The following is a 23,242-nucleotide window of genomic DNA, read 5'->3' on the forward strand; positions in this document are numbered from 1 at the left end:
TGGACTGAGGGTCAGCATCAGGGACATGGCTAGGCTGCATGGTGGAGTCAGGGTCTGTAGGCATAGCTTGGCGACATGGTAGACACAGGGTCAGGGTTGAGCTCCTTAAGGACCCTCACAATGTTGACTGTTCCCTCCTCCCCACGGCCCTTGGAAGATCTGTTATTTCTTCACAGGATCTGTTCTATGTGCCCTTGTCAGAGGTGTCTTTTTTTCTGTGTCTCTTTAGTTTCCCTGTATTTTTTATACTGCCTGGAGATGGGTCATGTCCACATCAGTTCAGATCTTTCACATTGTAAGAGAGAGAGTTTGGGTTCAGACTGGCTAATTCTGGACAAAAGGGGGATCTTCTCACCAACAATGAGCCTTAAAAGGCACCTGTGTGAGAGGTGCTGTAGGTGGCTGCAGGGTCACCTTGAATTGAAGCACGCCCAGGCTCTGCCTCTGCCCTTGCCTGTCTCCTGGCCTCTCTCTTCATCTCCAGATGAGCTTTACCCTGTACCAGTGCAGAGTCATTCCCAGAAGGAGAGGGTTGACCCCAAAGCCAGCTAGACTGGCCCAGCGTGGACACAGCAGTGTTGAGATGGGCATCCTCTGGGGACCATGTGGACTGGGTGGATAGCACTCTTGGAAGGAAGGGCTCGGCAGGTGAGCTGGAGGAGGTTGCCTCAGGTGGTCACGTCAGTGACTAAGGGCCATCAGGTGAGCAGGGAATGAGGTCTCTATGGGGGTCATATCAGTGACCATGTGGAGTCCTTCCCTAAGGAATGTTCCATGCACAGCACTTTACTGTTCAGTCAGTGCTCTCAGACCTGTGACTGCATCTGATTTGGGTGTCTGTTCTGTGGAAGGAGTGGGCTGGTATCATGATCCACTTTTCACAGGTGAGGAAACTGAGGCTTGGAGGCTGGAGGCTGTTAGTGGTTTCCCCATGATCCTGCAGCCAGCAGTGTCTGGCAGGACCAGAGGTGCTTCCTTGTGTCCATCTTACACCCCACCAGCTTTTCCAGTTCGTTGGGGCTTTTTTTTTTTTTTTTTTTTGAAGTGGAATCTCACTCTGTCACCCAAGCTGGAGAGCAGTAGAGCGGTCTCAGCCCATTGCAACCTCTTCCTCCCGGGTTCAAGCAATTCCCCTGTTTCTGCCTCCCAAGTAGCTGAAATTACAGGCACATGTCACCATGCCCAGCTAATTTTTGTATTTTTAGTAGAGACGGGGTTTCACCATGCTGGCCAGGCTGGTCTCGAACTTCTAACCTCAGGTGATCCACTCGCCTCGGCCTCCCCAGGTGTTGGGATTACAAGCGTGAGCCACTGCGCCCGGCCTGGTAGGGCTTCTTGACCCGATTCCTGTCTTCCACACGGCTGACAGTTTCAGCCTGTGTGGTGCTGCCGTCTACTGGTAACAACTGTTCTGCCCACCTTCAGGGCATCTGTTGACTTTGAATGAGCACACACTTTCTTCTCTCCAAGCGATGAGTAACAATATAAAATGTTTTCTGCTGGAAGAATCTTCATGTATGGGAGAGCCTGCCCAGTGCATCCCCCATCACCCAAAAGCCCTAGTAACAGGAACCATCCTCTCTCCCCTGTGTCCCAACAGGCTCTTCTTCCGGAGGCATTACCCCGTGAACAGTGTGATTTTCTGTGCCTTGGACCCACAAGACAGGAAGTAAGAAATTTGCATTTTTATTGAGCAAGGAGTATACTCAATTCTATCTTTCAATTTAAAACATTAACCTGACTCTCTTTTTCTTTTTAATTTGCAAGGTGGATCAAAGATGGCCCTTCCTCAAAGTAAGTTTCTGGGAGGGATTTCTTTACATGCTCTCCTTGTCTACAGTTACACTCCAAAGTTGAATTCCAAATTTTCCTAGGGGGTGCCTTATAAGAAAATGACTACACCATGCCAATTTCTTTTGAAAAAGAAGGAAGTAAAAGTGTTCTCATTATGGACAAGGATCTGGATGCTGTTAACTTCTCTGCCGGCTGCTGGCTGAATGTGCAGTTGGCACAGCCTTTTTGGCCATTTGGGAATGCATGGGCTCAGCAGTGCTGAGGTCTGCACAGCTAGAAGGAATTCCTCCCTGTGTGTAGGCGTGTGGATGAAGCGGGTGTTCCAAATCTACCGAATACAAGGGAGGAGGGCCTTCATCACACTGTTGCTCCACAGCCAGTCCAGGCAGCTGTTAGAGGTCCCTCTTTTTTCTTTTCTTTTTTATCTTTTTTTTTTTTTTTTTTTTTGAGACAGAGTTTCGCTTTTGTTGCCCAGACTGGAGTGCAGTGGCATGATCTTGGCTCACTGCAACCTCTTCCTGGGTTCAAGCAATTCTCCTACCTCAGCCTCCTAAGTAGCTGGGATTACAGGCGTCTGTGAAGGCTGGAGGTAAAGTGCATGAACAGGTGGCCAGCAGGGTGCTGGGCATTTGGTAGATTTTTGATAGATGCCACTTAAAATTCCTCCTGACCGTGCCGCTGGCAGCTGGAGGAAGTAGAAGCTTGGTACTTTGTGGGACACTGACCACTCTAACTGGACTTTCCTTTGGCAGAGTCTTTGGATTCGTGGCCCGGAAGCAGGGCAGTGCCACGGATAATGTGTGCCACCTGTTTGCAGAGCATGACCCTGAGCAGCCTGCCAGCGCCATCGTCAACTTCGTATCAAAGGTCATGATTGGCTCCCCAAAGAAGGTCTAAGAACCCACCTCCCACCCTGGACCCACCGATGCCTCTCAAAGCCCTGGAGACAGCTGTGGGGTGAGGGTGGGGCCCCCACTTTTTACCAAACTAGTAACCCTGACATTCCAGGCCCATGAGGGGAAAGAGGATCTTCCAGCTCTACAAAAACAAGAACAAACAACATCACCGTGAATTGACCTTTCCTGAAACTGACTTACCTGACACATCTCTGTAGCCACATGTTTTTTGGGTAGAAGAAGCTGGGCATGGGTGCACCCCACCCCCTAGGGTCCCCATGGGAAAGGGACATGCAAGGAAACAGCACAGAACACGAGGTGGTCCCCACATCCCTGGCACACCAGCATTCCGGGGGGATGAGGAATCCCCAGCCCTTGAGGCAGAGGTGACAAGTGACTGCCATGCTTCACCCATTGGCATGGGCGCCCCTGTCCAGCTGCACCTGAGGCCAGGAGTTTCCCTCACCTTGGTCTTCCCAAGATGGAGATGCTAATGAAACTGAGAAGGGGGCGTATGTTTGATGAAGGTTTGTGCAAGTCAAGCCCTTCTGGAACACAGTGGGGCCTAAAACGAGGGGCCTTTGTGATGGGCTGTGAGGATGAGGGTGGTGGGAAGAAATGGCTGCATTAGAGACCCCACCCCACCCCACCATGGTGAGTGCTCCGTGCCTCCTCCTCACCTGTGGCGAGCTGGGCGAGCTGGGCTGGGGAGAGCCTATGAGGACCCTGAGAGGAGAAATGAGAAGAAGGAACAAAAATATCATTTCTATGTAATTTATATTTTATGCCAAATTATTTATGATAATTTGCCATTGCTATACTGTACCAGTGTCGAATGCTGCAGCCTGCCAAGCTGTGATTTTGCGAGGCTTGTCCCCATGTAGGATGTACCATAGGCCCCTGGCCACCGAAAGTGTGCGGTGGACTGTGGGTCTCCCATGTGCAGTGCCACCCAAAGGTGGCTTTGCTTCAAGCAGCCTACCCTGATGTTTTACTCATTGGAATGTTTTTCCCCGGTTGTGGATGACTTCCTTTCTGATGGAGAGAGTCCAGGAGGGATGGGAAACACCTGGATTTAAACTCGGCATCCCCGACACGGGCTTTTCAATGATCTTCAGGCCGGACACTGCAGGACCTGAAGTTCCCCTGCATTTATCAGCCTTCTTCGTGCTCCTCCTTGCCACCCTGGGGTTCTTGCTGGGGACCCTGTGTGGTTGTGGCATGTGTGAGCAGAACGGAGGATGAGGAGAAAGAGAAGAAACCCCGGTACTGACAAGCTATTTTTGAGTGCCACTGTTTGCCATCATCTAAGCCACTGAATCAAGTGTATTTCAGGCTTATTTCAACATTCCAGCCCTGGTTTTCTTGCTTGAACCTGTCCGTGGTCAAAAGGTTTGGGGTAATTTGTGACCCTGGAACATCCCCAGAGTGAGAGATGGGGCTGGGCCACATCGGAATAAGTCCTTGGCCCCGTCCTCTCGCAGCGCAGGTGCTCTGCAGGCACACTGACTGTCCTGATTGCTTTCCAGGCTGAAATTCCCTCTGCTTTCAAAAGTCAAGTCCCCAGTCTTAGGCCACACTGGTGTCACAGGCTCCTGTCAGGGAGCTGGGGTTTGGGAGTGTGCTTTGTGAACTCTGCTTTAAAGTGAGGGGCCGAGGAAAACTTAGCAACAGGCAGAGCTGGAAGCAGCCAAATCACAGTGGATGTTGTGTGTGCGTGTGTACGTGCGTGTGTGTGTGCGTGTGTGAAAGCAGGTGGACCATTCCACTTTTTAGCTCCTATTGATGCACCAAACCAAGTGCCTCATTTCTGTGCCAAATGTTTGCCTTGGTCATTGTGGACCTCCTTCTCTAACGTGCGGTGGCATGACCGTCAGGAGGTGCTGGCATTTTCAGCAGATCCTCGTGTTGACCCTTATGTCTTTGGCAGAGGCTTCTAGCATCTCGGTTTTTCATCCACTGCAGGAATGTGGCCACCGGGAGCAGAGGTTTGTACTTTCCCCAAGAGGTCCTCATCCTGAGATGGTCCCTACCCATGTTTAACCCAAAGAGTGCAGTCCTTCTGATGAAGGATGAGAGAGCTCATTTAGAAATCAGAGCAAACGAGGGTCTCAGTATTGAGAAACAGCCTGCCAGGGAATCACAGAGATATTGGGGTGCCCGTGATGGCCCCCGTGAAGCCATGCCTCGACGGCATTCAGGAAGCTGTGCAAACATACTTTTTGAACTCTGGCCAGGTGTGATTTTTACACAAGGTAAACGTGGTCAAGGGCATCAGGGAATTTGCTCCAAGCAGATAGCTCCTTCTGAGGAACCAAAGGCAGCAAGTTTCCACAATTTCTGGAGAGCTGGTATAGGAAGTTTATTTCTTCCTTTTGTGTTACATGTGCATTAAACAGAACAAGCTGTGTGCCATCACAGATTGTACTGTGGGCTCAGAAACCGTGAGAGAGCCCCCACCGTGGACACCGGCTCTAGGGCCACAGGAAAAGGAACACTTCAGGCATTTTGCCTCCAGGGCTCCCGCTGGACATACTGCCCTGGGGAGCAAATGTGGAGAGTTCACGAACTCATGTGCCCAACGCATGTTATAGCCAGGGTCCTACTAACTACTCAGTAAAAGAACGTATTGTTGTATTCCTCCAGTGTTAAGCTATAGCCATGTTAAAAGTCACCGTGCATTTATCCTCAGCATCAAATACCTTGTAACGTCGTCTTCTCTGCCTTACTTGTTAGTGCATATTTTTACTTTTCTGATACTGTAAAGAATATATCCAGTATGTAAATGAATGTTCTATAAATCCTTTGTATAGTCATTTTCTCTGCTCTTTAAATATCATCTCTATTCAGAGTATAATAAAATTATGAACTTGGTAAGCCTCCGTGAGACGGTATTTGTGTGCCCTGAAGGACATTTGTGTGTGTTTGCACGTGTGTGTGTGCATGTGTGCACTTTTATGTATGTGTCTCTGCACACGTGTGCATGTGCTTGCACAGATGTATCTTTGTGCACATGTGCCTGTGCATCTGCGTGTGTGCTCGTTCATGAATGTGTGTGTGTTTACAATCAGTGGATTCAGTTATAAAGTCGCAAATGTTTTGCCTTCAAGAGTATATTAAGATTTCTGCCCAGAGACCTTTGAAATGTTACATTCAAAGACTTTTGAAGATTAACCACAATGCAGTGTTGATAATGGGTCCTGACATGTTTTCGATGTTGCCGTGAATACCCTTACACACACACTGGCTGCAGGAACACACGCCTAAAGTGGGCCACCTCCTGAGGGACCTCCCAGTGTCTATTCAAGTGGGCACTAAAACTGAATATTGAAACTCTGGTGGATTCACTTACACATCAACAGAGTCTGGAGACAGCCAGTGTCACCCACCTCTTCTGTTCCCCCAGCCAAGGCTCCTCCCTCCCCACCTCAAGGGAGTTTGCCCTTTTCTACTGACTCTCTGCCCTCCCTCCTGAGTCAGGTGACGGGACACAGGACCTCATCTAACCTCGTTCCCTGAGATGCAAACCAGAAAAGAAGCAATGCTTTGGGCTCATTTGGTTATGGACAGATAAAGATTGCAGTTAGCTGTTTTTATCTTGCATGATCAGCCACTGCACAGTTTTCTGCTTGCATGATCAGCCTCCAGAGACTCTAGCTTTCCACTCTGAGTTGACACAGAGGAGGTATTTCACCCCATCTATGTTGGGAGAGTGGACTTGAAATGGTCCCGGTGTTGGCCGGGCGCGGTGGCTCAAACCTGTAATCCCAGCACTTTGGGAGGCCGAGACGGGCAGATCACGAGGTCAGGAGATCGAGACCATCCTGGCTAACACGGTGAAACCCCGTCTCTACTAAAAAATACAAAAAACTAGCCGGGCGAGGTGGCGGGCGCCTGTAGTCCCAGCTACTCGGGAGGCTGAGGCAGGAGAATGGCATGAACCCGGGAGGCGGAGCTTGCAGTGAGCTAAATTCCAGCCACTGCTCTCCAGCTCAGGTGACAGAGCGAGACTCCGTCTCAAAAAAAAAAAAAAAAAAAAAAAGAAATGGTCCCGGTGTTACTGCTTTGGAGCAGAAGAGAGGGTGGGTGGTTAAATCTTGTCCAACAAGAAGCTCCCAGTGAGTCTTGGAATCCAGTTGTTTCCCAAACCTTTGACCAATGTCACAAGGTGGAAAGGTGGACAGGGCATTGATTTCACTGTAGCTTAGGGAGTTCACTTTCCAAGAACACCATACTTGTTACAATTACTGTCTCCGTACGGTGTGCACATGTCCCTAGGTCCCCGACCAGAGCCAGCCCTGGGGACTGTTGGAGAGACCCAGTGGCCATGAGACCTCAGCTGGACAGGCCCCTGCCACTTCCTGCAGGAGGAAGTTATGGGACCCCCATTCATCTCCCAGCAATCTGTTACCTAATGCGTACCTGGGCCTGGCCTTACCTACTGGGGTCGTCCTATTATGTGGTGGGCACCTTGGTCCACCCACTTTGGGGGTCATTGATATATTGTGTAATGAACACTTTGGATCTGCCCACTGGGGGACAGTAGGTCCGCAGCTCAGTTGTGCTTCTGTGTCTCATCTTGTCCCCAGGGAGATAGGTTGCCTACCTGATGGCTTTGGGGATCACACTTCACAGGCTGGGGCATTTGGGCTGGTCTCGGAGGATGAATTGGAGTTTTCCAGGTAGACTTAGGGCCTGGACAGGGAAGGGATATTTTGTGATGCAGGGATTGGTGAGATCTGGACACATTTGGACAGCAGGGCTGTTGAATTGACAAGATAAGTGGAAAAACCACAAGTGGCCCTTAAATTCCTGAGAAATCAGTTCACAGTGTGAAGCCTGGCCTGAGGCAACAGATCAAATAGCGGTGCGGTAGGGTGAGCAAGAGTCTATTGCCAATCCAGATGACCAGGAAGAGGAAGCAGCAATAGGGACTCCACTGCAATGATTGATCTGGCCAAGGGAGCCTCTCTGTCCCATCTCAGAGAGTCCAGGGTTGCGGGGCTGGGGAAACCAGAGCAGGATCCCCCTCAGCCCCACCTGGGAAACACACTCGATCTCCCAGAGGCAGGGGACCCACCAGAACACACACCAGGCCAGGAAGGCCTCACAGCTGTGTGCTGGCAGCTTCCCTCTCCCATGAGAGACACCCCTTCTGTCCCTCAGGTAGCATCAGCAGAGACCCCAGAGGCACCCGATAAACCAAACAGACCAAAATAACACTGAAAGGCTCTGATGATTAAACTGTCAGTGGGACCACAGGCCACAAATCAGGCCAGGATCTGCTCCCTAAACAGAATCAGGGCAATTACCTGCTAAAATTAAATATTTAAGTAAGACCCAGAATTTCCTAATAGGTAAAATGGGATACAATAGGAAATTCCTTTCATACCAAGTACCAAGAAATGTGCAGCATGAATGAGAAAGACAACGAATGCCAGCGTCAAGAGGAACCAAGTGCTGGAGTTATCTGGCAAGGATTTTAAAACTGCCATCATAAAAATGCTTCAAGGGGCAAATAGAAATTCTGTTGAAGAAATGAAAAAATAGAAAGCCACAGTAAAGAAATAGAAGTGATGAAGAAGAACCAAATAGAAATTACAGGGCTAAAAGGTATATAATAACAGAAATGAAAGAATCTTACTAGATGGGTTCAATAGTAGAGTGGAACTGGCAGGATAAAATCAACGACTGTGGCGACATTGTAATTCACTCAATCTGAAAAACAGAAACTAAAAACAAAACAAAACAAAACAAAAAGAACACCCACAAGACAGTATAGGACAGTAACAAAAGATCCAACCTTTGTATCACTGATGTGCCCAAAGGAGAAGAGAGAGGCTAAAGAGTATTTGAAGATCAATGGATAAAAATTTTCCAAATATGGCAAAAAGACATGTATGGATCAAGAAGCCAAGTGAACTCCAAACAGGATCAACAACCACAACCAAAATCCACGCCAAGAAATATTGTAATTAAACTTCTGAAAACTAAAGACAACCTGTAGGCAGCCACAGAGAAATGATGGATTCTGAATAGGAATAGGAGCACACCAGTTGGAATGACAGTGGATTTTTCCTATGAAACCATAAAGGTCAGAAGGAAGCGATGCAACATTTTCCAAGGACAGAAAGAAAATAAAAATCAACCATGCATTCTGTGTTCAGTGAAACTCTCCTTTAGAAATGAAGAGGAAATAAAGATACTGTCAGATGAAGGAAACTAAAAGGATTAGTTGCTAGCAAGCCTACATTTAAAGATTGACAAAAGAAGTTGTTCAAACACAGAGGAAATGGTAAAAGAAAGCACCTTGGAACATGGGAGCGAAGAAAGAAGAATGAAAAGAGCAGAGCATGAGTCATACAACAGACCCTCCTTCTCATGATAAGTCATCAATCATATCTGATGATTGGAAAAGAGATTACACCACTGTCTGATACTCTGTCTGAGACAATAATGGGAAAAAGTGAGAGATATGAAAGAACCTATATGGAGGTGAGACTTCAACACAAGCAGTAAGAGTTTGATACAAATATACAGTGATAAGTAATGAATATTTTTGTAATAACCAGAGCAACCACTACAAAAACTATACAAAAAGATACATGCAATAGCAATTAAAAAATCAAGATGGAATCTTAAAAGACGGGTCCTAGTAACCCACAGGAAGACAAGAAGATAGAAACAGAAAAACAAAGATGAAGCAAAACAAAACAATAATATGGTAGACTTTAGCTTTAATGTACTAATTACCTTAAATGTAAATGGAGCAACTACATCAATTAAAAGACAGAGATTGGCAAAATGGGGGAGAAAATGACCCAATTACATGCTGCTAACAAGAAACTTCAAAGTCAGTGACATAGACAGATTGAAAATAAGAGGATATAAAAACATAGTACATAAATTTTTTAAAAAGGAGGAGTCATTGTATTAATGTAATAAAGTCAGTTTATTTGCTCTACAGTTTTATTTGCTCTACAGTTAACAAAGTCAACTGTAGAGCGAATAAAATTACTAGAGTCAATGAGTGACATCATACGATGATAAAAGGATCAATCTCCCGGAAATGCATAATGATCTCAAATGTGTACTCATCAAACAACAAAGCCTTAATACAGAAAATCCTCACTTAAAATAATTGATAGGCTCTTGGAAATTGACTTTCATTGAAATGGCCTACGGCAGATTCTGGAAATGTTTCTTTCTTCATAGTTCCATTTTAATGCTGATGAGAAAAAAAATGTTGCCTTATATGCCATTTTGTGTTAAGCCACAGTTCCAAGAATCTACGGACAGCATTAAGTGAGGACTTACTGTACGGTAGAGTCGAAAGCAGAAATGGACAAATCCACAATTATAGTTGGAGAATTTAACATTCTCCTCTCACTAACTGGTAGAACTATGCCATGGTTTTAGTATTTGTGTTCTTCCATGAAATCTATATGTTGAAACCTAATCCTAATGTGATGGTACTAAGAGGTGAGGCCTTTGGTAGGTGACTGAGTCATGGGGGTGGAGCATCATGAATGGGATTAGTGCCCTTATTATAGAGGCCCAAGGGAGCTTGTGTGCCTCCTCCACAGTGTGAAGATACAGCTAGAAGGTGCCATCTGTGAGGAATGGACCCTCACCAGACGCCAAATATGCTAGCACCTTAATCTTGGACTTCACAACCTCTGGAATTGAAATTTGTTTTTATAAGCCACCCAGTTTATGACATTTTTGTTATAGCAGCCCAAATGCACTAAGACAGAAATTTGTACCAAGGAGTGGGGATATTGTATAATAAACATCTAAAAATGTGGAAGTGGCTTTGGAATTGGATAATGTGTAGAGGCTGGAGGGGTTTTAAGGTACATGCTAGAAAAAGCCTACATTGCTGTTAACGGTAAACAGGATTCAGCTGGGGGCAGAGAAGGAAAGGAGAGCCATAGAGAAAGACTCACTCTTCTTAGGTAATACCTAAGTGGTCATGAGCATGATGTTAGTAGAAATATGGACAGTAAGGGCCATTCTGATGAGGTTTCAGATGGAAATGAGGACCACATATTGGAAACTGAAGGAAACAAGTGGCAAAGAACTTGGCTGAATTGTGTCCATGTCCTAATGTTTTGAGGAAGGGAGAACTTGTGAGTGATGAAGCTGGATATTTAACTGAGGAAATATCTAAGCAAGATGTTGAAGGAGTAGCATGGCTTCTCTTGACTACCTATAGTAAAATGTGAGAAGAGAAAATGATTTAAAGGCAAAATTTATAATGAAAAGAGAAGCAGAACTTAAAGATTTGGAACATTGTTAGTCTGGTAGTATGGCATTAATACAAAATGAGATAGCATGTTCAGTAGTGAACATCAAGGGTGTGACCAAATGACTATTTGATAAAGATATTAGTATAGGTCAGTAGAAACCAGGCTACTCCTCAGACAGCATATAGGTAGCTAACCTTGGTGGCATCAGCATGACACCATCTCCACAGGTGCACAGAGTGCATGAGCTATGGATGTGCAGCTGCCTCCATCTAGATTTCGAAAGATGACCAGAGAACCTAGGGGCCCAGGCAGAGAACTGCCACAGAGGTAGGACCACTGCAGAGAGCCTCGGCTAGGGCAATGCCTAATGGAGCCATAGGAGCAGGGGGTCTAGTGATGCCAGACAGGTGCAGCCACTGGCTGCAACTCCAGCCTGGGAGAGCCTCAGGCATGTGGCTGCAACCCATAAGAGCTGTCATGTAAGCTGTGTCCAGCAAAGCCATGTGGGCAAGGCTGCTTTGAGACCTTGGCGGTCCAATGCCTGGCCCAGTGTGTGCAGAAGATGGACATCAAGTCAAACAAGATTATTCTCAAGCCTTAAGATTAAGTGCTGTTTGCCCTGTTGGGTTTTGAACTTACTTAGGACCTGTTATTCCTTTCTTTCCTATCTCTCCCCTTCAGAATGGGAAGGTCTATCCTATGCCTATTCCATCACTGCATTTTGGAAGCACATAACTTGTTTGTTTCACAGTTCACAGGTGGAGAGCAATGTGCCTCAGGATAAAATACACCTTGGAGTCTCACCCTTATCTGATGTAGATAATCTTTATAGAGGAGACTCTGGACTTTAGACTTTGTAGTTGATGCTGGAACAAGTTAAGACTTTTGGAGAAATTGAAATGAAATGAATGTATTTTGCATGTGAGAAGGATATTAATTTGGGGGCACCAGAGTTGGAATGCCATGGTTTGAATGTTTGTGTCTCTTTAAAATGTATGTGTTGAAACCTAATACTCAATGTAATGATATTAAAAGATAGGACCTTTGGGAAGTAATTGGGTCATGAGGGCAGAGATTTCATGACTGGGATTAGTGGCCTTATAAAAGAGGCCAAAGGGAACTTGTTTGCCTCTTCCACTATGTGAAGACACAGCTAGAAGGAGCTATCTATGAGGAAAGGGCCCTCACCAGACACTAAATCTGCTGGCACTTTGATCTTGGTCTTCTAACCCTCCACAACTGTGAGAAAAAATGTCTGTATTTTATGATCCTATTAACATTCTTGTTATAGCAGCCCAAACAAAGACAAATGACTAGACAGCAAGTCAGAAAGAATGCAGAAGAACTGAACAACACAAGCAACCAACAGAATCTAATTGGTATGTAGAATGCTCCACAGAATTGCAGAATTATGCATTTTTTAAGCACTCATGGAATGCTCACCAAGATAGATCACGTTCTCAGCCATGAAAAAAATCTCAACAAATTTTAAAAAATGGATATCATCCAGAGCATGTTCTCTGATCATAATGGAATAAAAGTTAAAATTAATAAGATTAATAATTTCTCATACTTGGAAATTAAACAACACTCTTCTAAATAACCCAACATTCAAAGAAGTCTCAAAAAATTTTTTTAAAAACATAGAACAGAATGGATTCTGTAGAAAATAACACTTATCAAAATCCATGGGATGCAGCCAGTGTAGTGCTGAGAGGGAAATTTATAGCACTAGACGCTTACACTAGAAATGGGGAAAGGTCTCACATCAGTAACAGATGTGGCTTGGCTTGGGTTGTAGCAGTGACTTTCACTGTCTCTCCCTGCCCTCTGCAGCCCAGTTGACTCAGCCCAGAGGACTAGAAGCACTGTGATCTTTTGGTGCTGCATGGTGCTTCAGGCAGACCCATTCTTAAGTACATATAAGGCACCTCTTGAGGAGGCCCCGAAATACCTGGGGCCCACTTTAAAAGGACTGAGTTGAGAACTGGTGGTCTAGATGCTATCAGTGGTTACCCTCAACAACACGGATGAAACTTAGACATAATCACAGGCCAAAAAAGCCAGGCCTATCATAGAGTACTTATTATCTAATTTCATTTATATGGGTATCACAATCAGACAAAACTAACCTGTGGTAGTAGAGGGTAGGATGGCAGTTCCTGGGGAGGAAAGAGACAGTGCTGTTCGGGAGGGAACATTAGAGGGGCTTTTGAGGCACTGATGACACTGATGCTGTTCTTTTTTTTTCCATTTGAGTGTGTTCACTGTGAAAATTAATGGAGCTTTTTCCTTATTATTTGTTCACTTTTTCCTCTATGTCTAACTTCCAAGTTTATTATTAGTTTTTAAGTTAATGTGGCTTCATTTTTTTCCCTCTAAAGGCTGATGAAGTTGCAGGCATCCAGTTTTCACTGGGAATGTCCTCCAGACGGATGCGTAAGATGGCAAGGTTCAGGCTTCTGGAACACCTAGGCGGGTTCACACTCAACACCTGTCACTCATCACTCACCCGCCAGCCCACTGCCTGGTCAACCTAAGGCTGTCTCCTTGCAGAGACTGGCTCAGCACTGAAATAATGGAGCTGTCTGTCTGTCTGTCTGGCTTGTGGTTGAGAGCAGGAAAGATAGAGTTGAGGAAAATGTCAATCAAACTCTCTTTTGCAAATAACACAGCAAGCCCTGCCACGTGCTTGGGTCAGAGTAGAATGAATATGGGGAAGTGCCTCCTCCTTGGGGAGATTCTGCCAGGTTTCTCAGGCCGTATCAACTCTCCTGGATTCCTGTGCCACATTCAGCCAATTAGGACAGTCCAGCAGACGTTGGTTGAGTGCCTACTGTTTGCAGAACGCAGTGTCTGCACTTCCCATGTTAGCTAAGGTTTATGTATTCAAGCTTCCCTCTACTGAAGAAAGCCCAAGGAATGTCCGACCAAGGAACAAACCAGAGTGGTCATGGGTCAAAGCATCTTTCCTGCCATCTGGGCCAGGACGTGGGTCTCAAAGCTTAAGTCACGCGAACCACCCTGTGTGTCATGAGTTGATACGTCTATAAACAGCCTCGCCCTGGCGCCATGGGGGGTGGCTTATGATTAACTTGTTAGTGCTGCAATGCCAGCTCCACACTGAAGGGCCTGAGAAGAGTGAGGTGACCTTAGCTGCCTGGAAATGAACTGTTGGAGGCGGCTGAGGTTCTCCCTGATAGGAGGGGCCCTGCTGACGGGACGTTTCTTCTCCAGGGCTCACATGGCAGCTGGCCCATCCCCATTTTACAGATCATGAAGGTCAGGGTCAGAAAAGTTTAGTGATTTGGCTATGGTCGGGAGACAGGCATAGAAAAATACGAAGCATTTTTTCTTCTATGGTCCCCTTTACCCCCTGCTTTTCTCTTTGCTTTAATTTCTTTGCATAGAGGCATCCAGCCAACGAGCACAGAATGTTTCGAAAATTCGGCCCACAGGATTCCAGAGCCCGTGTCCTCTGCTATAGCACAGAGAGGCCTTCTGTGCACATACGCCCCCAGTGAGCCATTTCCCCTGAGTGGTTGCCTCTTTCTGCCCTTTGCCCTCCATTTTCACAGAAAGATTTGAGCTCAATTTACATCCTCAGTGGACCAGGGACTGTAGTAAATGGAGGGCGTGACTGAGAGCATTGTGGAGCAGTCCTGCCCCCTGGTGGGCAGCATCGCTTACTACAGAAGGCCGTATTTTAAAACGTTATTTGCAAACATCAGAGCTGCATACGTTAGTGGCTTGATTCAAAATGGAAAGCTAGTGAAATGGAAAATTTAGTGGTTAGAAATGTGGATGCTGGAGCCACGTTGCCTGGCTTCAGCTCTTGGCTCTGCCCTGTATACACTCTAGTACAATGACAAGTTATTTAGTTTCTCCCATTTGTCAAATGGGAAAAGCAATCAGGCTTACATGCCAAGATTGTGGTGAGAATCAGATGAGTTAATACACATTAAGTGATTCAAATGTTGTCTGGCAAGGAATCTTCACTTAATAATATCTAGATAGAGTTATCTTTAAAAATTATTGAATAGGATTTTCTATAATCCCCATGAAGTCATTTGACAGGATTTGTGAATGTTCAGCATCTCAAACTGTGAAACATTGAGATTCATTTCTCATATGAGTAGTTTATCCTCTGTAATAGTGAGCACACAGGACAGGGGTTGGTAAGCTTTTCAAAGGGTCAAGATGAACTCGCGCTGCTGGGGCCGAGGCTGTCCCCATCTTCACGTGACTGATGCATTGGTCTGGTGGTCTCCCTGTCTCAGCACACACAGCAGCTCACATCGTCACTATGGTAAGTTCCTTCAGGCAGGACAGTGCAGACCCTTCTCCCTTTCCTATTGTGCAACTTCCTCACTCCCCTTTCTGCTCCACACCCACATTTCAGCCATCTTTACCATCTGACTATAACTATAAAGAAATGCGAGGAGATAAAACAAAAGACATTTCCTTTATGAGGTGATGAAAATCTTCTAAAATAGGCCGGGCGCGGTGGCTCAAGCCTGTAATCCCAGCACTTTGGGAGGCCGAGACGGGCGGATCACGAGGTCAGGAGATCGAGACCATCCTGGTTAACCTGGTGAAACACAGTCTCTACTAAAAAATACAAAAAAATTAGCCGGGCGAGGTGGTGGGCGCCTGTAGTCCCAGCTACTTGGGAGGCTGAGGCAGGAGAATGGCGTAAACCCGGGAGGCAGAGCTTGCAGTGAGCTGAGATCTGGCCACTGCACTCCAGCCTGGGCGACAGAGCGAGACTCCGTCTCAAAAAAAAAAAAAAAAAAAAAAGAAACTCTTCTAAAATTGATTGCGGGTATGGTGGATATATTAAAACCATTGAATCATACACTTCAAATGTGTGAATTATACAGTATGTGCATTATGTCTCAATAAAGTTATTATAAAAGTAAAAGAATCTAAAAGGAGACTAAAGACAAGCTCAAGAGGCCTAAGCGTCTGGACCGTCATCCTTAGATCTCTGCGCACAGATTGCTGGGGGAACAGCGGCCTTACAGTGGCGAAGTGGCTATGGTCTTGAGACACGCCATTTTCGAGACCTAGACTTGGGAATCAACGTGAAAATAAACCTTATTGACTGGGCTCAGTGGCTCACGTTTGTAATCCCAGCACTTTGGGAGGCTGAGGCAGGGGATCACCTGAGGTCTGGAGCTTGAGATCAGCCTGGTCAACATGGTGAAACCTCGTCTCTATTAAAAATACAAAAAAAAAAAAAAAAAGAAAGAAAATTAGCCGGAGTGGTGGTGTGCGCCTGTAATCCCAGCTACTCGGGAGGCTGAGGCAGGAGAATCGCTTGAATCCAGTGAGGTGGAGGTTGCAGTGAGCAGAGATCGTGCCACTGTACTTCAGCCTGAGAGGCAGAGCAAGACTCTGTCTTAAATAATAATAATAATAATAATAAAAGCAAAAAGAAACTTTATCCATCAAACACTCTTCTGGCTGGTGCTAATTTCAAGAACTATAAGCACTCTGCAGTGGATGAGTCTGTATGATGGCACCACCTCAATCCTTTAATCTGTGACATGGTATCACTTGGCAGCCTTAGCAGCAAAGTACACAAAAAAAGAACTGAGTGGTAGGGGTAGGAGAACTGAGAGACAGGAGGACAATTTGGAGACAGACAAACCTCCCAGGCATAATGGAGGCCTCTGAGTGAAGTGATCAGTCCTCCGAAAGATCTGGGTTTACCTTTCCAATTTTACTTTAGATAAGAAATGTAACCCAGCAGATAGGAATGCACAGTGGACTTGTAAATGAACATTGCTGCTCCAAGCCAGTCAGGGAGAAGACAAGACTATTTTGGGGTCATCATTCAAGTCATCATCTGGGAACTGGGGAGCAATGGACCTTGATCATAGAAGAGGGGACTGGTGAGAACGTGGCAGAGACTTGGAGCTTGCCAAATGATTAGGTGGGGCTCATTCTTTTGTATGGCTGCGTAGTATTCCATGGTATATATGCATCACATTTTCTTTATGCAGTCTACCATTAATGGGCATTTAGGTTGGTTCCACGACTTTGCTGTTGTGTGAATGGTGCTGTGATGAACATACGTGTGCATGTGTCTTTATGATAGAACAATTTATATTCCTTTATGTATATACCCAATAATGGATTGCTGGGTCAAATGGTACTTCTGTTTTAAGTTTTTTGAGAAATTGCCACACTGGTTCCTACAATGGCTGAAATAATTTACATTCCTACCAGCAGTGTATAAATGTTCCCTTTTCTCCCCAATCTGGCCAGCGTCTGTTATTTTTTGACTCTTTCTGTTTTTTGAGATAGAATCTCCCTCTGTTGCTTAGGCTGGAATGCAGTGGCACAATCTTGGCTCACTGCAAGTTCCGTCGCCCGGATTCATGCCATTCTCTTGCCTCAGCCTCCCAAGTAGCTGGGACTACAGGCGCCTACCACCACACCCAACTAATTGTTTGTATTTTTAGTAGAGATGGGGTTTCACCGTGTTAGCCAGGATGGTCTCGATCTCCTGACCTTGTGATCCTCCCGCCTTGGCCTCCCAAAGTGCTGGGATTACAGGCGTGAGCCACTGCACCTGGCCTTGACTTTTTAATAATGGCCATTCTGACTAATGTGAGATGGTGTCTCATTATCATTTTGATTTGCATTTCTCTAATGATTAGTGATGTTGAGCATTTTTTCATATGTTTGTTGGCCACATGTATATCTTTTTTGAAATGTGTTTGTTCATATTCTTTTCCCACTTTTTTTTAATGGGGTTGTTTTTTAATGGGGTTGTTTGTTTTTACTGGTTAATTTGTTTAAGGTATTTATAGATTCTGGATATTAGACCTTTGTCAGATGCATAGTTAGCAAATATTTTCTCCCATTCTGTGGATTATCTGTTTGCTCTGTGTTTTTTTTTTTTTGTTGTTGTTTGTTTGTTTCTTTTTTGTTTGTTTGTTTCTTTTTGTTTTTGATTTTTGAGACAGACTCTTGCTCTGTCGTCCAGGCTGGAGTGCAGTGGCGCAACCTTGGCTCACTGCAAGCTCTGTCTCCCGGGTTCACGCCATTCTCCATTCTCCTGCCTCAGTCTCCCGAGTAGCTGGGACTACAGGCCACCATGCCCAGATAAATTTTTGTATTTTTAGTAGAGCTGGGGTTTCACCGTGTTAGCCAGGATGGCCTCGATCTCCTGACCTCGTGATCCACCCACCTTGGCCTCCCAAAGTGCTGGGATTACAGGCATGAGCCACCGTGCCCGGCCCTGTTTGCTCTGTTGATAGTTTCTTTTACTATGCAGAAACTCTGTTGTTTAATTAGGGCCCTTTAGTCAGTTTTTGTTTTTGTTACAATTGTTTGGCCCTCTTGGCCAGGGCCTATGTCCAGGATGGAATTTCTTAGATTATCTTCCAGAGTTTTTACAGTTTTAGGTTTTACATTTAAGTCTTTAATCCATCTTTAGTTGATTGTTGCATATGGCATAAGGAAAGTGTTTAAATGTCAGTTTTAAAAGAAATAGCCTTTCTGATTGACAGAGTTGTTCATGACAGTTTTAGAGCTGTGCACTGATGATCCTCCTCTACTTCTCTGCATGTGGGTGAGAGTAAGGCTGGTCAGTTCACACTGTGTGATCGTGCTCCTGGGACTCCATTTTTGCAAAGGGTTGCTATGAACAAGGAATGAAATTATGTGTAAGAAGAACTAGTACAAAGCCAAGGACATAGTGAACTTTCCATAGATTGTGCTATATCTTCATCATCAACATCACCCTCATCACTATCATCACCATCATCACAATCATCAACACCATCATTATCACCATTACCATCATCATCATCACCATTATCACCATCTCCACCATCATCATTATCACCATTACCATATCCTCATCACTATCATCATCACCATCATCACCATTACCATCATCATCATCATGGTCATCACATCATCACCATCATCACCATCATCATCATCATCACCATTACTGAAACCATCATCACTTTATCATCTCTTCATTACCATCATCATCATCACTATCATCACCATCATTATCACCACCATCCTCAACATCACCATCACTATCATCACCATTATCACTACCATCTTTATCAACTTTTTTTTGTTATCAGGCATCAGATATGATCAGCTTTGACAACCTAAAGCCAGGGAAGGAGTATGAGTTGGGGGAAGCCACTCTGGTGGGTGTCAGTTTATGTAAAAACTGTATTTACATGTTTGCGTCTTTGTATGTGCCATGTGTTATTCTCTCTCCCTCTCTCTCATTTCTTTTTTTTTTTTTGGCTTCTGAAGAGCTACTGAAAAGTATTATAAGCTCGGCACAGTGGTACATGCCTGTTCTCTCAGCTATTCAGGAGTCCAGCCTGGGTAACAGAGTGAAACTCCATCTCTAAGAAAGAGAGAGACAGAGAAAGAAAGAGGGAGAGAGACAGGGAGAAAGAGAGAGAGAGAGGGAAAGAGAGAGAAGAGAAGAAGGGGGGATGGAAGAGAAAGAAAGAGAGAAAGAAGAAAGAAAAGAAAGAGAAAGGAAAAAGAAAGAAGGAAGGAAGGAAGGAAGGAAGAAAAGGAAGGGAGAGAAGAGATAAAAGTATGATAGGAACTCAAAACAGGAAACATCTACCTGGATACTACACAAGCTTCCCAGGGGAGTAAGAAGCAAACACCTCCTTGCTTCCTCTCTCCTCTTTGCAGTCTTACACAGAAGTTTCCATTTCTCTCCTTTCTTCAGCGATTCACAGTGATGATCATCCACCGTTTTCTCTAAGTAACCTTTTTGCATCCTGGCTAGCAGAAGTAGCATCTTAGGCGGGAACTCCAGGCTGGCCAGCGTCATTCCTGGCTGCCCAGTGCTGTGGGAGTGTCTCAGAGGAGCTTCCTCACAAGTGTATTCAGAGGAGAGACTTTTCCCTAAGCTCTATAATGCTAACTTCTAGAGTATGACTATTTTACACCAAAACCATGGATTTTCTCTACTAAGTATCCTCCATGTAGCTCCGATAGTGAGAGAGATGCCTGGGAAACCAGGGCCCTGAGGTGGGGGTTTCCTAAATCTTGGAACGACTCTCCTAAGCCCACACAGCCTGAGATTCACTGTGGGCGAAGATGGCCACGAGGAAGAGCTTCAGGAGCAACAGGAACCTGGGGTCTTCTTAGGGCAGCCAAAGCCTGTCTCCAACCCCTCTCCCAAGATTTGGAGTGGGTGGGGGCATGCTGGGAGAACTTAGCCCCTCTATTATGGCCCAGTTGAAAGCAAAGAAGAAGACTCCTGGAATGAAATTACTGACAGCCGCCTGAGATGTGGGCGAAGCTGAAGGATGTCTGCTTGCCACCCTGGGTAAGATGGCAAAGCTACTAGTCCTTCTGGCATATGGCCAAACATGACTGTGTGTGTGTCTTGTGTCTCACACATGCTTAGTGTCTTCAATGGGTTTATTATCCCTCTAGTTACCCAAAGCAAAGCAGGGAAAGACACGTGGCAAGTTCACACAGTTACAAATAAAAGTGAGGGTTGGATAAAAAAGGGAAAAGATTTGAACAGATACTTTCTGGAAGAAGATACACAGATGGTAAGGCAGCACATGAATGTAACAGCACGAGACACTAGGGATATGCCAGTTAAAAGCACAGTGAGCTCTCATTCCACCTCTCTTAGTTCAAAAAACAAGGCAACGCTAAACAAAACCAAAAATGGACATTATCAAGTTCTGGTAGAGGCGGAGAAACTGGAACTCTTACGCTTGCTGGTGGGGATGCAAAATGGGGCAACCGCTTAGAAAACAGTTTGAAGGGGCCGGGCGTGGTGGCTCACGCCTGTAATCCCAGCACTTTGGGAGGCTGAGGCAGGTGGATCATGAGGCCAGGAGTTTGAGACCAGCCTGGCCAACATGGCAAAACCCCGTCTCTACTAAAAATACAAAATTTGCTGGGCCTGGTGGCACATACCTGTAATCCCAGCTACTAGGGAGGCTGAGGCAGGAGAGTTGCTTGAACCTGGGAGGCGGAGGTTGCAATGAGCTTAGATCGTGCCACTGTGCTCCAGCCGGGGCGACAGAGCAAGACTCTGTCTCAAAAAGGAAAAAAAAAGAGAAAGAAAAGAGTTTGAAAATCTCCCTGTAAAGTAAAACTTACATTTACCATGTATGTTGCAGCCATCTCACTCTTAGGTGTTTGCCCAGTGGAAATGAAAGCTTATGGGTGACACAAGAACTTATTACATGAATACTTATAGCAACTTTATAATTGCCAAGAATGAAAACCGAATGTCCTTCAGCTGATGGATGTGCCAACCAACTGGGGTACATCCATCCAATGGAATATTATTCAGCAAAGAAACCCCAAATTATTGATACTCTCAACAGCATGCATGAATCTCAAAATAATTATGCTGAGTGAAAGAAGTCCGACTGAAAAGGCTACACACTATACAATTCCATTCATATGACCTGGAAAAGGGAAAGCCTTAAGGATGGAGATGTCCTGGGTTAGACAGAGGAGAGGGCTGGATTTCAAAGGGTGGTGAGAAAGGCTTTTGAGGTGGGTGGAACTTTTCTGTCCTGATTGTAGTGCTGGTTACATGACTCTATGCATTTGTCAGAACTCATAGAATTGTAGATGAGAGAGAGAGAGAGAGAGAGAGGAATTGCATTGTATGTAAATTATGAAAATAACTATAAAATATGAGGGTTGGTTTCTGAACAGACACCCAATAAGTTATCTGAGTAATATTAGCATCAACCTTTAGTGAGCATTTACTTTGTGCCAGGTGGTATCTTGTGAAGTCCTCAAAACTAGCCACTGGGGTAGATATTATGACGGAGAGCTCCAGAGAGAGATGAAGGAGGCTCAGAGAGGCGATTGTCAGCAGAGCCCAACTCAACCCCAGGTGGGCGAGGCTGCAGGGTCTGTGCAAGGTTCCCCGGGGCTACAGCCTGCCCTCCCCTCCCCTTTTCTTTCCCTCCTGAAGCCTCCCCTTCCTGCTAGCACCTCCCTATCCTGGCCCCTCCCATCCTTCCCAGAAAAGCCTTCTTCACTCACATCCCTTCTTTGATGTAAATTCCAGTGAGTAAGGAGGACGATTTGGTCAAAGGCATGAACATATTTCTGACTTTTGATCAAATTTCTGTTCCTATTCTTAAATCAGTTTACAACTAAACGGTGGCATACAAAAGCATCTTGGGTGCTCGGAGGAAAATGTCCCTTTGACCAGAGTCTCCTGCACAGTGATGTGGCTGCCCCTTCTTCCCCCACACCCTGTACTCTTTCCCATTTCCAGCCCCTCTGCTGCCCTCATACCTGGAGGCCATTCCTCTCTGTGTCTGGAGGCTGTTCTGACCTAAGCTCCTTTATCAGCAAAGTGAGTCCACTGTTCCTTTCCCTCCTCCCACACCATCTCCATCCCAATTCTTAGCCTTTTCCAATTTTTCCAATTCTTAGCCAATTCCAGCCATCTCCCGGCTGCCCAATTCTTAGCCTTTCCTTCACCCTTACCCTTCTTGTCAGGCCACCGTCTCCCAAGGATATTTCTTGCATGAGGCTGATGCTGCGTCCTTTGAGAGGAAGAGACCTACGGCTGGGAGAGGGGGCTCCTACAAGGAGGAGACAGCAGGTTGCATAACCCAGGCTCAGGCACCCACTGGGGTTGACCCAAGAAAATATCCATGAAGCCAGCATGTTAGGGGCACCTTCACCCAGGAAAGTGAGGTACAAGGGAGGGAGTGTGTACTCTGCATAAACAAAAATGTCGGCCGGGCGCAGTGGCTCATGCCTGTAATCCCAGCACTTTGGGAGGCCGAGGTGGGCAGATCATGAGGTCAGGAGATCGACACCATCCTGGCTAACACGGTGAAACCCCATCTCTACTAAAAAATAGAAAAAATTAGCCAGGCGTGGTGGTAGGCACCTGTAGTCCCAGCTACTTGGGAGGCTGAGGCAGGAGAATGGTGGAGTGAACCTGGGAGGCAGAGCTTGCAGTGAGCCAAGATTGTGCCACTGCACTCTAGCCTGGGCGACAGAGCAAGACTCTGTCTCAAAAAAAAAAAAAAAAAAAAAAAAAAAGTCCTAGGGTAAGGGTGTGGAAGGAGAACTAGAGGATTATTCCTGTTTTGTTCTCTGTACTTGGAGAAACCCTTTGTGCTTCCCATATCACGGGGCCTGTGGGGCTGAAAGGGTGGCTTGAAGACATCCTCTTCTCTCCTCTGCTTCCCCCTCCCTGCTCCTTTCTTGACCTCCCCTCCCCTCTCCTCTTCTCGGTGCTGTGGGTGCCTCTGCTCATGGAGGGAACCGTGTGGCTGA

The 23,242-nt window shown here is 45.7% G+C and overlaps 1 protein-coding gene across 37 annotated transcripts in view; it reads left to right on the forward strand.

Annotated features, from left to right (window-relative positions):
- The window catches only part of TNS3 (tensin 3), a 308,803-nt gene extending 303,236 nt beyond the window's left edge, over window positions 1-5,567 (forward strand). For all 37 annotated transcript variants that reach the window (XM_015133583.3, XM_077996802.1, XM_077996781.1 and 34 more), the window contains 3 exons: window positions 1,601-1,669; window positions 1,768-1,794; window positions 2,547-5,567. In XM_015133583.3, the coding sequence (XP_014989069.2) occupies window positions 1,601-1,669; window positions 1,768-1,794; window positions 2,547-2,691 (241 nt within the window). In that variant the 3' untranslated portion in view covers window positions 2,692-5,567. The remainder of the gene's footprint in view (window positions 1-1,600; window positions 1,670-1,767; window positions 1,795-2,546) is intronic.
- The last annotated feature ends 17,675 nt before the right edge of the window (window positions 5,568-23,242 follow it).

Source organism: Macaca mulatta, chromosome 3 (assembly GCF_049350105.2).
Source record: "Macaca mulatta isolate MMU2019108-1 chromosome 3, T2T-MMU8v2.0, whole genome shotgun sequence".
Taxonomy (NCBI): domain Eukaryota; kingdom Metazoa; phylum Chordata; class Mammalia; order Primates; family Cercopithecidae; genus Macaca; species Macaca mulatta.